Source organism: Glossina fuscipes, unplaced genomic scaffold, assembly GCF_014805625.2.
Source record: "Glossina fuscipes isolate IAEA_lab_2018 unplaced genomic scaffold, Yale_Gfus_2 28, whole genome shotgun sequence".
Lineage (NCBI taxonomy): Eukaryota > Metazoa > Arthropoda > Insecta > Diptera > Glossinidae > Glossina > Glossina fuscipes.
In genome coordinates, this window is record NW_023998423.1 from 1,661,893 (window position 1) to 1,677,236 (window position 15,344).

Sequence of the window (15,344 nt, forward strand, 5' to 3'; positions counted from 1 at the left end):
AGCGCATTGGAAAGTGAGAAAACTTTGCAACGATAAAATTTTTATTTACTGCAAAGATGGTGGGCCACAGCCTTCATATATTACGGATCATACAAATTGCATTCTTTTTTTTATGCTCCTTTTAGAGAGAAAGCGATAGTTATAAAAGATTCAGGAAATCGTTCACTAATAAGAAAGAAGAAGCCGACTTGGTACAGGTTTTTTAATGTGCGCTACGGATACATACGGCGTGCCATGGGAGGCGAAGATTCTTCGATCAGCATTCAGTATTTAAATAATAACTAGGCGGTACACCATATATCATTGAAGTATCGCGTAAACTCGGTTTAAATGCACAGCTTTATTTATGTGTTATTTCTTGGCAATTTCGGATAATATCACGGTCCGAGTTAGGAATTGGATTGAAAATTCAATCGCTCTTTTGTATCGCTCAACTTCTATACCATACAACACATCTTACATATATTTTGAAATCATATAACTTGTGGGAATTGTAAAAGAAGGCCCCTGGCGATGTCGAGACGATTTAGTCGTTACTACGAAAATCTCACATAAATCAACTGATGACCTATGCTCTGGATACGGGAAAGCTATTGAAAATTTCAATTTGCTAGTTCTTGAATCGCGTTCGAACACAATATTGAAGAAATCTATGTATGAAATGCTAGCACACTCAAAGTATTTACAGGTTTTGCCACCTCGAGGGTGCATCCGTAGCATCGGTACAAGAGTTTTGTGAACACAATTCGAAAAATCACTTTGTTGTCGGCATTGAACACAAGTTAGGTTATACTGAATAATAAAAGCAACTTCAAGAAAATCCATACTTTGTTTTATTTATGAGCCGAAACGAATTGGCCGACTGATGGTATGCTTTACCCACCTGACGAAAGGAACATGCCTCATACCTACGGAGGAATGAGAGCGATTAATAAGAAAAATTTTTGAGGAGGTTGAGTGTACCTAAGAGAGATGACGCTTCGTTTGGTGACTGAAGCGCGTTGACCGCCCCTCCTTGGGGAAAATATATTGAGAAAAACATTCAAATACAGCATCAAAGTATGAAAAAAGTTCGCTGATCCCTACGATGTTATCTCCTAAAAGGGAATAATTCAAGCACGCTGTCTGCGAGAAGGTGCCCTACACGGGAACCAAATTTCTTTTTTTTTATCTTACTTACTCATTATCGGTCACTATGTTATAACTGTAAAATTATTTGCTTAGTGACTTTCTGTTCTTTTATTCAAGGCTACAGAAACTTATGTAAATTTTTTTTAAATTGTATAGAAAGTTATTTGAAAAAGTTAAACGATCGATTATCAATGTGATGATCTTTACTTAGGCGTGCTCTTTTGTTATGTAATTGTTTAATATAGAAATTTATCGCCTATAAATACGGTAAGTGCAATATCTGAAACGTTAAAGTTGCTCGTAAAGGTGAATTGTGTTAAGTAAAGAAAAAATTAATCGAAATGAAATATTCGTTAATATTCATTCTAACACTGGCTTGCCTGGTTGCCAGCTCTTTAGCAAGACCTGAAGGAGAAAAGAAACCAGCTGACGATGCTGCAGGCGAAAAGAAAGAAGAAGGCGGCGAAGGAGACAAAGCAGCTGCTGGCGGCGGTGGAGGAGCCAAGGGAAGTGACGGAAAGAATGCCGATGGGGCAGGAAATCCTATGAAAATGTTTCAAGATATAGTTAAAAAAGTAACTGAGGCAGTCAACCCTCTTAAGATGGCTGAAGGATTCCTTGGAGGTGGAGATTCCGGTGGATCTAGCGGAATTCTCGGTTAAGAAAGATAAAAAGCTTGTTACCTTTCTTGCTGAAAATCAAAAAATATAGATTGATTATATTGCAATTGGACCCCTTCTTTTATCCTTTTTAATATTGGAGAATTTGTGTAGAATGTTCTTGGCGTGCATGAGGACAAGGCTAAAATAATTCAATAGTTCACTTGCGAAGAAAATATGTAGTTTTCCGAATAGTATTTCAATGGCCTGTAAATAAAGTCACAAGTGATTTTTTTAAGGTTTCAAAACATGTTGTAAGTAAAAAGCAATAGCAAAGAACAATTCGACGATTAACTTGCATAAGAGAAGTGTGTTCTTAATTTCTTTGCAATCGAGCAATTATTTGAGAGATGTCCTCAGAACTTTTTATGCCTTTGAGATCTGCACGGTGGCCATAAGGTACTGATATGCGATTGGCTTAGATAAAGATCTGTTGACGATTTTGAATTTGATGTTTAAAGCTCGAATGAAAGCATATAATAATTCGAATACCAATTAGTATAAAAGGAAGATTCTAAAAAAAGTAGTAATAAAAGCAGTCGAGCAGGAGTACTTGATAACCCGGAATATGTTTCCATAAAACCAGAAACTATTCTCTAAGCATCAGTTGTGGTATGTTATTAAGCGGACGCATGTAACGCCCACACGGGCTTAAGATAACTCCACGTGTTATAACACCAATCGATTCAGAATCATTTTCTACGCTTCTGTGCCCTGTCCACGAATTTTTGTACAACTTACAATGTCTGGCGAAATTTGGTGCACTGATGTACTTTGGCCCAAGAACTGACGGTACTGAAAATGGTTTGGATCTGTTCACTGTTTCGCTCATACAATGCCTTATATTGTATGGTCGTTATATGGAAAAAATTGGTAATTTTAAAAAACTGGACTGGTAATAGTAGCTTGACATTATACATTGATAAGAAGAATTTGGTTCGGCTTGAGCAATTTTTGAAAACTAGAAAAAAATATAATTTTTAATATTTCATGAAAGCTTGTTCGCAATAGTAAATTGACACGTGAGTCAACCTTACTGACCGCGTCGGTCTATTTCTTGAATCCCACTTCATATAAAATTTCTCATGATAAGCAACCCCCGAAAAAAATTTAATATTTAATATTACCTGATGAAAATCAGTTCACAGTAACAATGTAGCAAATAACTTAACAGTAGCGAATTTGGATGGGACAGGTCTATTTATTGGACCCCAAAAATTTTTAAAGGTTATCATGAAAAGCAAGCCCTTACATAGGGAGAAAATCTAATTTCTATTTTTTTACGACGGAAAGAGAAATATAGTAAAATTGTCGGATCACGCCATCCGATGCTTTGGATACCCGGCAGTATGCGGACTTTAATGGGAAAAATACCTTTGCATGAATGGTGTATTGAATATAATTTTTGGTGTATTGTTACTAAAACGAGTGAATGACTGTACTAGGCGAAGCGGTGTTGGGTATACAATGGTCGCCGATGGGTCGTTCGACTACGATGCTCTTACTTATTAAATCAATTCTCAAACAACCATACTTCGGTAAATAAATATAAAAATTTCACATCTCCTTATAAGCAATCAAACAAAATAAAATATTTATTTATTGTTTTTTAATAATTGTTTGTGGGAGAATAATTTGACGATGATTATCTTTTGAACGGGCAGGACATTGAGAATCTACTAAAAAGAGAAGTGTTGCCCATTTTTCTGGGTATTCTGGAGACATGCATGAGTCGAATTAGCTGATAGCCGAACGAAAAAAAGCTTTCGGATTATATTTATATAGCAAAAGAAACTTCTTATCGTTTATATATAACGATAAGAGCTTTCGGCCTCGTAGGGTGTAACTAGCACTGGCATTGTATCAACAAATGAAGCGAAGAATTTTAGAAATTTTCTTAAAATTAAGGAATACGCATTTTCTGACCCTGTATGCACCGTGGAGTCAAGTATATCCAAGACAAATATTCACATTAAAGTTTAGAAAGTACTTAGGCCTGCACGAATATTATCTTTGCGCACTTTGTAATGTTCCTTATAACCACAAGGTAGAACGCTAGCTTGTTTCCAACAGAGATCGCATGCAAAGTCCAAGAACACTATTAGTATCGCTCACTTTCTGCCGCTGTAGTGTGGACCAGTATATAAAAGTCAGCAGAGCTGTATGGGTGTCCAAGCGTTAAAATTTTAGAGCAGTGCGGTCGTAGCCAGAGTGGGTGTAGATTCGGCAAAGACATACCACTTAACGATTGGGCACTCACTAAACTGCGCCACGTGAAGGTTGGCACTATGTGAAAATTATATGGATTCGTCAACAGTCATTCTACATCTATATGTCGATCCATGGCCTTATTGAGTGATTTGTCATTTTCTTACTTGTTTAGCTCAGATATTTATGCAACTTTCTAAATAATTCGCACAAACAGGTGTCAAAGTATTTAATTAATCTATTGTAAGCATTTCGTTAATTACACTCCAGAAAAGTTACGTAATTTTATTTATAAAAAACGAATATATGAAAATATTGCTCTACTATCTGTTCAGTGCATTGTTTCGCCTTTCGCGAGTCGTAAGAAAATGAAATATTTTTTTATTTTCTATCTAACGCTTACTTGCCTGGTTGCAAACTCTTTGGCAAGGCCAGAAGGAGACGAGAGACCTTCGGTTATTCCTACTGACGAAAAGCAAACACAAGGAGCAAGTGATGAAACGTCAGATGAGAACGATGGAAATACCAATGCACAAGGAGATAGCAATTGTAGACTTCTGGCTTTCTTCCAACACATAAAACAGTTTCTGGATAGCTTGAATCCGTTTAAAAAGCTATTTGGATCTGGTGCTTCCGTTCCACAACTTCCTAATTTGTCTACAACGCCTAGTCTTCCTGACATGCCGATAAAGCCAGAGGCAATACTTCAAAATCCTTCTGTACCTTCTTTGCCTAATATTCCCAAACCGTCACTAAGCTTATCTTAATATTTGAAACTTTCCCCTCCATAGAAAGACTAGAAAATAGAAATTTCCTCCTAACTTTGTTTTCTCAATAAAATGTATGTAAAATTTTGCCTTCGTCTTTGACTTCGTCTTAGATGAAAAACTCATACCTCCAATCTCTTATGCCAACGATGCTCATTTAATCATAAATAGTCATTTTTTAGCCTTTTTTTAATCCATATTGTATCTGTTTGTAATGAACTATAGGTAATCCAATTAAGTCATGAGTCCAGGTACTTTGGCACTAAAATGAAACTTTTTGTGTACTATAATCTTCATATTCGGATGAAAATACTTTTGTAGTTGAATTCATTGAATAAATGAAATGAAACTAAATGTGTGTCATTGGAAGGTAAGGCACCGACCATATCAAATAATAATATGTACGACAAATTTCACCCTTTTGTCTTTACTTCTTTATTCATGTTTCTTCCTTTATTTCTATGAGAAGACCGCACCGAAAGCAATAACACACAAACAGATATAAGAAACAACGGATATGATGAAAACGAGTTAAAGCTTTGTGCTCACGAGCAATATAACACATTGGTCAATCACTTCTTTGCCTGATGTATAGATATAGTCTCTAATAAAAAATCCCTATAATTTTTAGCCAGCTTCAAGCCTCAAGCGATGACTGACAAAATTTCATTTTATATTGTTACGATAGTCGCAGAGATTTTAGTTACGCCACTTTTGTTGTTTCGAAAACAATGAAAACATCGTAATTGTAATTCATGGAAAATATAGCTTCTTGACGATGGAAAACTCAAAGTTAGCTTGAAAAGTGTTGTGTTAAAATTTTCTCCTTCGAGAACCAGAAAACATCAGAAAAATATTCTTGATAAGCAACAAGAATCGAAATGCAAGAGATGGACGACATCCAGACGAGATGAAAACCCAAGGCTTAAAAATGTGGGCGCGAGACAGCTATTTACCAAATGGGTACCGCACTGCATCGTTGCGGGAAAAATGCAGTCTCTCACAGCTTGCGTGTCGATCTTGCTCCATTAGTTGCAAAATTTCATCGACTTTTTCAGCGACCGGTCGATCAGAGCAAGGTACAGCTTTGACAACGAAATTTCCGGAACGAGCAAATCACTACGAGCAAAAAATACATGTATTTTGGTGTTCTTGTTAAGATCACCAGGCAGCGGATAGATGAATGGTAAGGCAAACTGTCTTTGCTAAATTGATTTAGAATATGATTAAAACTAAGGATATATACGATTGAAGAATAACTTATGTACATTTTAGACATTGTTAAGAACAGACATTGACAAGATGAGAATGATGATATTGACACACTCTTCCTTTTCATCGTTTTTCGGTGTTGATTATCATCATGATATTCTCATTCAATTCTTGTAACCGTTTCATCGCTTTTTAGACATAAGAAGACTTTGGGAATAACATTTATTGTTAACATACTCTTTGTAATGTTCAACAAAAGTTACTTTTCTGCTTAATTACCCTTCAAGATATTTCAAATTGGAATCGAACTCGATTGCGTGTCTACAAGTTCACGCTTTTGCCACCGAGTATATTAAGTTTATGCGGGTATATGTGCGGTAGTCAGAAAAGGTTATAGATAGCCTTACATTATATTATTATATATTGACCGACTTGGAAATAGTTGGCGAGTCGAATGAAACTCCCCTCTACGTCAGTCTGCAAATATGTTTTTGCGCTTAATTCGAACAGATTGACTCTTGAAAACGAATCGATCCTAACGACTTTTACTATTATTTGTTCTATGTTCTCTGCTAAATAATTAAAGCAAAGAAACTTTAAGTCTTATCTCGCCTGCAGTCTTAACATGCTCACTTAAATCCCTTAAAAAATTACCTTTACGATAGTACGTTTGCGAATAGTCAAGTAACGCTCTAGGAGCGGGATTTGATAGAGGGATAAAATGATGAAGTCATTACGGAAACAAATTTTCTAGATGGAATTCGAAAATTCCCTGAGAGGAGTAGGAAAAAATAATACTAATACTGTGAATAAAATGTGTACCAATTGCCTCGAATAAAGCTTCAAACTTACAAACATACGGACAATATGGAAACATTTTTGTTAGCATTTTAAAAATTTATTGTCTGTGCTTTGATTTGATCTATTCAACGCTTTTCAAACTTTGTCTATCCTTGTATCGAACCTTTTTCTCTCATAGTAAATGCTATAATCAAAGAAAAAAGAACTCATTTTCTACGGCATAATTTGTTTAGTTTTTTTTTATTTCAATCTCTTTATTTTCTGTCTCTCTTGCAAACACATTTTCCAAAAATTCTAAAAGAGAGAATTTGTTGATATTGTTCATTCAGTTATGCATATGGCTCTCACTTCTTGTTGTTGTTTTTGTTAACAAAATATGAGTTTTGATGAAATTTGAATCAAGCAAGCATCAGAGAAACGCAATTTCATACTCAGCAAAACTAAAAAAGCATTCGGGGGACTCGGGGGCATCCATAAGAAATGTACAGGGAAGTAAATATTACTCTGAAAAATAGAATTTTTTTCTCAGCAAAGCAAAAAAAAAAAACTGGAAAATAATTTCAAACTGATTTTTAAATTTAAAGTTTTTGTTTTTGAATTGAGAAGTAAAAACATATTGTATTATATTTTAATTTTGTCACTTAATCGCTTATTAAAAGAAAAAAATTTACATTAAGAAGTAATAGGAAACCTCCAATAACACAAACGAGTCAAGTTAATAATTTTAAATTTCAATAATATTACCATAGAACTAGGAAAAATTATTCAATTATAAATAGTATTAATACTTAATTATAAATAGTAATCTTCTTAATCTTCATCTCTCATTCCTGAAATAATTTAAAAAAAAAAATTTATATAAACAACTAATCGAAAAGAATGAGCTAATTCACCAGATCCTAATAAAATTCTAATTAATATTATCGAAAATATAACTATAAAAACTAATTTAATAAAGCGATTAACTTTTCGATCTTTTATTATATATTCTCACTATAATAAACTACTAAAGAAGAAATTATTAATACAGAATGCATAAAAATTAAATACAATGCCTATGCAAACACAGTTCAGTTCAGCTCAGTTGCTTCGGTTGCTTATGCAGGCACAACGTAACAAAGTAATAATTCGCACAAAGATTGATCCTTTTTAAATGTTGTGATTGCAGTGAATTAAGCTGACTAGATTGCCACTTCATTGTAATTTTAGAACAAAAACAACAAGTTCAACAACCCTCTCAACTCTCTCAGCATTTATTTTAGCCCCTGCATAAAGAATGTACAGCAAGGTCAATTTTATTTGAAGTCAATTTAGTTGAATTTATTTCTCAGCAAATTCAAAAAATTTCAAACTGTTTTGGAATATAACATTTTCCCCTTTTTTTAAATAAAATTATTATATTTTACATATAAAAAATAAAAACATATTTCTTACTACTGACTTTTTTAAAATCGTTTACATATATGCATTTTACCCTATTTTTGATAATTAAGCATTAAAATATAAATTATGTCTTAAGTGTTTCATATTAAATAAAATGAAATGAGCGAAAACAAATAATTGTAAACAACAGATGGCGTTAAGCATTAACGTGATTTTACAAGTGTATCGTGAGAACTGTCCTTTAATACAATTCGATAAAATGTTAGAGTTGCCAGCGCTAATCAAAAACTCAGGGAACGATTGATATAGAATTTTAATATAGTTTATTATCATCTATCTGCCGCATTTGAATAAAGATCAATTTTAAAGCGGACTTAAAGCGGAACGGATGTGCGAACGGTCGGCCAGCGGTTTACGGGTGTTTATACTGCCGTTTTGTAAAAGAGAAAACTATTCAACGCAATGTTACGTTACTGTGTGTTTGAAAAGTTAGCAAATAATAATTATTGAAATTTAATTTATGAGAGCAAAAAAATTCTTTAATATAAACTTTAAAATTTTTTAACAGTTTCGAAAGAGAGAATTATTGACATTATTCACTTAGTGATGCTCTCACTTCTTATTGTTGTTTTTGCTAACAAAATATGAGCTTTGATGTTCTTCGCGCTAGAAACTTGGATCAATTTTAAAGCGGATTTAATGCGCGACGGATGTACGAGCGATCGCCTAGCAGTTTACGTGTGTCTACGCTGCCGTTTTATGAAAGCAAAAACTATTCAATGCAATTTTCGTTATTGTGTGTTTAAAAAGTTAAATTAAAAAAAAATTAAATAATTATTGAAATTTAATTCATGAAAATAAACAAATTCTTTAATATAAACTTTGAAAATTCCTGAGGGATTTTTTTTCTTATGCACATATAAATGCATACGTAGCGTTGATGTGAATAAGAGACTCGCAATGATTGTTTATTTACAAAAATACTCAAATATAGTTTGTGATTAGAAATGGCTGAGTTGACAGAAACGCTACACAAACTCGGATAATTAATGAAAAAACAAAACTGGTGGTTGCGTTGTCCTATTGTTAGTGTAAGTTGAAATGCTTTAAATTTTGTTAAATATTTTAAAAACATTTGCATATATAAAATAATTGAAACGAATCTTCCAAACAAAAGTTGATCATAAAAAAAAAAAAAATTATTAATAATAACAATAAAAAAAAAAATTCCCAGAAAAATTCATTTCTTTTTTTTCTACTTAAAACAAGTGCCAGTGTGTTATGTTTGTACAAGCAACAACAAAAACCAGTTATTTAAATTTTATTTGTTAGATAGCAAACAAAACAACATCAGCCAACAACATCTATGTGAATTCGAAACTTTGTATCCCAGACTTTTTAAGGTGTATGTGTGGCGGCTGCGTGCATATACAAGCGAATTTACAACTCTTGTGATATGCGAATGTTTATCCAGTCAAACACGAAATTGAACTAAAATTCATTGATAAAATGTACGGGACGCAGCAATATCTTTAAGAAAATTTTGTTAACAATTTTGCTTATTTTTTCTCGCTCGGAGGAACTTTTTAACCTACAAACATTTTCTCTAATCAATATTTATTAAAATGGTTTGATGCAAAAAAAAAATAAATAAATAAAATCTCTAAAACATTTAACAACGCAAACGCAATGCCCGTTTTTAACATTATTTGTGCGCCTATTGTTCACCAACATCAACGTAAGCGAATCGAAATGTTACGCTACATTGCCTACGGCCTAAGAAGATACGTAACGCTTCAGTGATTATTGTCAAGAAATCAAAACAATTGAGAAAAAAAAAAACAAAAAATAGTTAAACATCTAAATAAAAATAACATTAAAATTATTTTATAAAAATAAATATATATTCTTTAAAAAATTTTAATTTTCAAAAACGCAAAGAGATCTTCATCATTATGTTGAATCATTTACAATTGGGATTAATACTATCGATCTTGCTCATATGCGGAGATATAAGTGAAGCAGCATTGAATTCGGGGTATGTGGATCATGGCGACACGAAAGGTAAGTCGTCTTCTATCACTTCCTCACAGGCTGAGAAAGCAGATTTTTAATCAATTGCTATTACATTTTATCAGTTAAGTTGAAAAAGTGTTAAGCCCAATCATAAAAATAATATTAAACGTTAGTACTTCAGTACAAATCAGTATTTTTCAGTTTAATTTATACAAAAATCAAATAATTATTATTTTTGTTAACATTTTTTTGGTTGAAAACCCTGGTAAAATCAAGCCTACGAAGCCCCCCTTTTATATCTCAGGAATTATAAAGCTAAAGCTAGTCCAACTTACTTTTTGAAGCTGGGAAGCTCTTATCTTTTGCGAGTTGCGCGCCGTGCCGCACTTCTATTAGACTCTGGCTTAAGGTAAAAAGAAGCACGTTTAGGGAAATACATATCAGAACACAGCGTTAAAGCAATTCGGTTAAATAATCCGTCATTGAACACATTCGCGCTGTTTCCCAACAGAAGTCGAAGACATTACTTTTATTTTTCAAAAGAACTGTGCTATTTTGACCAACAAGCTTGGTTTTTGTTTTTTTGTGTAAGGCTATTATTCTGGGATTTATGGGGAAGCAAGCATGCCTAGATGCAAGTATACATCACATGCTTGTTTTGTATCGTGGTTTGTGCTTTACAATCTTTTTTAGCTTGATGATAAGCTCCACAGAAAAGTCATAAGATGAAATTTAGCTATTTTTGGTTGGAAATTTGTGAGCTACTCTCACGCCTTTGTTAACAATTACCCAAAAAGAGGGCCAAGTGTCTTCCATGTCAAAATTCCCTGATCGGAAACGAGCTCCCTTTGAGAGAACGTCTGTACACACTTTTCACAAGCCTACCATATCGGTTTGGTTGAATTTTATTGTAAGTAACATGTAGTGAATTTTTGTGACAATTGTCTTGTCTGTCTGCTTTTGTAATCATCTATAAATTATAACCTCTCGGAAACGCTGTAGTGTAGTTTGATAGACTTAGCATTTTCCTAGTTAGGCACATCTAAAACAATCTATTAGATCAACGTAGTGAACTTCTCCCTCAACCTATTGAAATTGTATTTGCTTTTCCATTAGCAGATGTTTCTAAATAGTAACTCCAGTACGTATTTACTGCATTTTGAATAAGATTTAAAAAAAAAAAGAAAGGTATAAAGCGAACACAAACAAAATAAATCCATCGTCTCAATTTCAACCACCATGAAATGTATGAGAAAATCCGTAATTAGCTGTACTCGAAATAATTCCCAAATAAAAGAAAATTCTAAACTCTCACCGTGATTGAATCATGCCACGCGATCATGATGGTAAAAGGCGATGCACGAACTTAATGGCGAAATGCGTTAAGTCTTGCGATATAAGTTAACTTAAATTTTTTTTCCTTTTTTGCCAAATAATGACATACTTTAGGAATCCGTACTTTTTTATTTGTTTTATTTTGATTTGATGATGTACCGTCTGCTGTTTCGAAACTCAGAGGCAAGAAAATTGAGATAAGATGTTTTTCCTGGGCGGTTCTGGTTCACTTCTAGACAAAAAAGAGATATACTCTTCCTAGGTCAGTTCGCGAATTTCGGCGATTAGCATTAAAAACTCGCTTATTTTAGGTTATGTTGAAATTTTTTCCTTTATCCTTCTGCTTGGTTGCTGAAGCAGCACACACACGAAAACCATTTATAAGAAATCTCATATTTCCCTCAAAATTCAACAACTTTATGTTAAGCCAAGATCAGTTGATAAGCTTTTATCCCTTTACCCGATGATTTACGCTATTTAAATAACAAATAAATTCAGTCATACAATGCTCTTAGTAACGATCTATAAAACGTAAGAACCGAAAAGAAGATTATTCCTACGCCAAACGGCTCCTAGCGCCTTCAATTTATCGATCGGTCACTCTTCTGGGAAACTGTCCATTTCTCCGTTTCTGTCACTAGTTTGAGTTAGAAAACTTGTCTTGAAGATGATGACTCGAAGATGTGTTCTTTTAAGATTAAAATGATTAAATGAATGGACTCGGGCCGTGCTAGGTTGCTAACTTCAATATTATCTTCAAAGAGGCAATAAACTTTGGATTGGAAAATGTGCCGATTATTGGCCGACGACCAGGCAACAACAATCGATGGCCAGTATGCTTGCGAATAAAGGAATGTCAGCTTTTCGAATCGCAATCACAAGAGCCCAACGTAGCGTGTCACACGGTCGCCGGAAGCATGGGGTTGTACTGCCAAAGAAAAAATTCTCTCATTTTCGAATTACGTTTACAAAAGGAAAGGTCTGTCTTATCGCTTAAACGGCGAAAGTAGCGGGAAATTAACAGCAAATTTTCGGGGCGAGGACGATATATTGACTGAAAAGGTTTAAAAATTCCGCCGTAACCTAGGCTTATGTGAAATGTGCTGCACCAATACCAAGAAAAAGTAATATTTCTTACGTCCTCCATCGTTATTTGGTTTATTATAGGCGGCTTCCCCTAGGCCAGTAACGTTGTTTACACGAATTTCTTTGCAATTTGTCTAATTTAACATTGCATGTGATTTCCAGTTATTCTTGACACTCAAAAACCCTTAGATCTCGTTTTCGCCCCAGTGAAGATATAAAACAGAATCGAATAAGGTTTGCGAAGGCTATTCAGGAAATCAATTGTAGCAATGATTTCGGAAGTGTGACACGTTTTGGCTTAAGCAGGTTCTGTTTGAAACGATTTGGTTTAAACGGGGTGAAGTAAAATTTGGAGGAGTGATATGATATTTAAGTTTTTTGTTAAAGAAGATTCACTATCTCTTGGATCATGGTGTAAAATTATTGGCCATTTCTGGAACGTGGGAAGGGACTAATAACTTAAAAAAGACCGAGGCTCCATAATTTGTAAAATTTTTGATGTATCAAATTATTTCGTCAAATTTGAAGCAGTAATTTTATGAAATAACATTTCCCATGTTAATCCGTTTTTCCTTTAACTGTTTTCCTGTACCATCGAATAAAAAGGACATTAAACCTTTGCGAACGGTATTCACATTAATAGTTTAAAAGTAAAAACACTAAAATGCACAATCGCTCTTTGGTCTTCCCTCTCGCCATCTCTTTGTCCGTTTGCGTCTGCATTCTGTACTCTGTATCTACGGTCTTTAGCAAACAACATTAATTGAAGAAAATGTTTTTGAAGAAATTTCAAAGATTTGTTTGAAAGCTGCTGCTGTTATTGATGATGTTGTTGCAAAGGATCTTCACCTGATCTCAGGTAAAAAGGCACATTTTTGGTGGTGAATTTCATTTTGTACAGTGTGTGGGCAGGTATGGTCTGATATTCATGGTTCTTATTATGCTTGTTGTTTGGCTTTTTTTTCTTTTTTTTTTTTTTCTCAAACACTTTACTACTACAACTACTACTACTACTATTACCAATATTCAACTGTTTGGCAAGCCTGGGAATTTATATGTTTAAAACCTGTTTGGGAAAAACAATAATTCACACATCCACACAGTCGCAAGCGCGCAGACTTACAGAGGGGGAAGTGTATAAAACAAAAAAATAAAAATAAAAAATATAAATCATGCCGTTTAGATCTCATATAATAGGAAGAGCCGTGTGTTTGTAAGCGAGTTTTGTGAATTAAAAAAAAAAAAAGTAAAAACAAAGAACAGATGTACAAAACTGCATATATTATGTGTGCTGGGATTTTTTTTTTTTTTTGCTTATATGGAATATATGTTATGTACAGTAAGAAAGAAAGGCCGAGAAAGAGAAGCTGGGAGAGGAGTCTTAATTAATTGCCATAAATTATATAATAGTACAGGTGAGGGTGCTGGAGGAAAGAAGAGACAAATCATCCAATGTTCTATCAAACTTAGCCACTAATTGTTTAATATTCGCCATACATATATAGGCACGCAATATATTTACTCTACGCAAAAGATTAATAATGATAAGCTGTTGCTGAGTAGCAGTTAAAAATAAATGGATGCATTTTTTTTTTTTGTAATAATTTTTAATAATGTATGGAAAAAAATCTGTTTATTTTGGAAGAAATTTTCAGATTTAATACACTTTGATTGTGTAATAGTTTTCGTATCACATTGCAAATCTTATTTTCTTTGTTACTCTTAATTTTCTTTGTCACAGGTACGTGCTTATCATAAGTAATTTAAAAAAAAAAGAAATAATATTATTATAAAAAACAGGCAATAAAAGATAAGGTACGATAAAGATTTGAAATGTTAGTCATTTGTTTTTGTTTTATACGAAAAAAAGAAGGAAAAAAAATGAATTTTATTGAAGTTGTAGGGAGAGAGCACCTCTCTCTATTTAAATGTATAACAATTATTAAGTTTATTAAGTGCTATAAGTCGCTTCAAGTTCTACAGCAAACAAAACATGAGAGAAGCAGACAGAACATCAGGTCAATTGATGACTTAGTTCCGAAAGGCGTATGTGCTGTTGCAAGTGGCATTGTAAACTTTAATGCATTTTATTGACGACGGTGATGTATAAATTGATTTTAGGCAACTTGTGAAAGCCACAATGGTAGCAACCAATTTTATGGTCTTTCACTCCAATAAAATTCAGGTAAGGATGGCCTCGTTTCTCATGAGTAGCCGAATAGGTAGAAATCGTGACTACCAAAGCAGTGTTCAAGGGATCAAACGTTAAGCGCGGTAGCGTTTTTTTGGTCTATAAACTGCGCTCAGTTATGAATAACTGTTGTAGTTGCACATGTATTGCTGCATTCTTCCATCCGTCTCTACCTGGAACCCTTCCTAACTACCGTCGTGTCTGAACGTAACGAGAACATCGCTTCAGTGGCTGATTATATATATAGTGGTAAATATATAGAAACAGTAGTGAATAAGGAATAACAGATGACGTAAGCGAAGTCCGCCTTATGATTTGGTTTTTGGATTTTTAAAATTTTATCGCCGCCGATCTATTCAAACGTTGCATCGAAAAAAGAAAAATCAAGGCCAAATTTTTTTCAAACTCAGGTGGGAGAGTTTTTTTTTAATGCCTAGTAGTACGCATCAAAAAGACCGCAAACATATTTTCCACTACCGCAAATAGCGAAATAGGTTTAATGAATCCGTCGGTCTGTCTGTCTGCTAATTCAAAAGAAGAAACTTAATCGACATT

The 15,344-nt window shown here is 33.7% G+C and overlaps 3 protein-coding genes across 3 annotated transcripts in view; all 3 read left to right on the plus strand.

Annotated features, from left to right (window-relative positions):
* Window positions 1–1,385: 1,385 nt before the first annotated feature.
* LOC119636602 (glycine/glutamate-rich protein sgp1-like) lies at window positions 1,386–1,863 on the plus strand. The gene has a single exon (XM_038032073.1). It carries the CDS (start codon window positions 1,473–1,475, stop codon window positions 1,791–1,793), a length of 321 nt encoding a protein of 106 aa, XP_037888001.1. The 5' UTR covers window positions 1,386–1,472; the 3' UTR covers window positions 1,794–1,863.
* A 1,682-nt stretch (window positions 1,864–3,545) lies between these two features.
* On the plus strand, window positions 3,546–4,814 carry LOC119636658 (proline-rich protein sgp2-like). The gene has a single exon (XM_038032160.1). It carries the CDS (start codon window positions 4,367–4,369, stop codon window positions 4,763–4,765), a length of 399 nt encoding a protein of 132 aa, XP_037888088.1. The 5' UTR covers window positions 3,546–4,366; the 3' UTR covers window positions 4,766–4,814.
* A 4,538-nt stretch (window positions 4,815–9,352) lies between these two features.
* Window positions 9,353–15,344, plus strand: part of LOC119636171 (epidermal growth factor receptor) — a 104,705-nt gene continuing 98,713 nt past the window's right edge. The window contains exon 1 of the mRNA XM_038031359.1: window positions 9,353–10,225. Coding sequence (XP_037887287.1) covers window positions 10,117–10,225 — 109 coding nt within the window. The 5' untranslated portion in view covers window positions 9,353–10,116. The remainder of the gene's footprint in view (window positions 10,226–15,344) is intronic.

Coding starts and splice junctions, on each gene's coding strand:
- LOC119636658 (XM_038032160.1), top strand. CDS start 4,367: ATGAAATATTTTTTTATTTTCTATCTAACGCTTACTTGCCTGGTTGCA.
- LOC119636602 (XM_038032073.1), top strand. CDS start 1,473: ATGAAATATTCGTTAATATTCATTCTAACACTGGCTTGCCTGGTTGCC.